Genomic DNA, 337 nt, shown 5'->3' with positions numbered 1-337 from the left:
CCTGCCACTGTCCCCTCCTGCAGACCGCTCAGTGGTTATTGCAATGAAACTGAAAACTATGAACGAGACTAATTTCTCAAGCATTCCTATGGCACTTGCATTGTTCTGCATAATTTGAGCGGGTTGTAGGGGAAGAGATTAGAGGAGGAAAAAAAATACCCTCGGAAAAGTCAATGGAAGGACCAAGAGTCATATTTCCGACTCCCTCCTGTACGACCGCTGATCCAACGCTATCGTGGCTTGAAGCCGATCGAACTCGTGCCTGTTGTCTGGGCTCAGGTCCTCCAAACCCCGACTGTCATCATCTTCCTCTTCCTCGTCGCGGCTCATGACGGCC

General features: G+C 50.4%; 1 protein-coding gene across 1 annotated transcript in view; it reads right to left on the bottom strand.

Moving 5' to 3' along the window:
• Nucleotides 1-189: 189 nt before the first annotated feature.
• Nucleotides 190-337, bottom strand: part of LOC104278358 (ATP-sensitive inward rectifier potassium channel 12) — a 1,285-nt gene continuing 1,137 nt past the window's right edge. The window contains exon 2 of the mRNA XM_009875304.1: nucleotides 190-337. Within this exon, the coding sequence (XP_009873606.1) occupies nucleotides 190-337 (148 nt within the window).

The sequence above is a fragment of the Apaloderma vittatum genome, unplaced genomic scaffold, assembly GCF_000703405.1.
Source record: "Apaloderma vittatum isolate BGI_N311 unplaced genomic scaffold, ASM70340v1 scaffold28908, whole genome shotgun sequence".
Lineage (NCBI taxonomy): Eukaryota > Metazoa > Chordata > Aves > Trogoniformes > Trogonidae > Apaloderma > Apaloderma vittatum.
The sequence above is the reverse complement of the archived record's forward strand: the minus strand, read 5'-3'. Positions and strand labels throughout refer to the sequence as shown.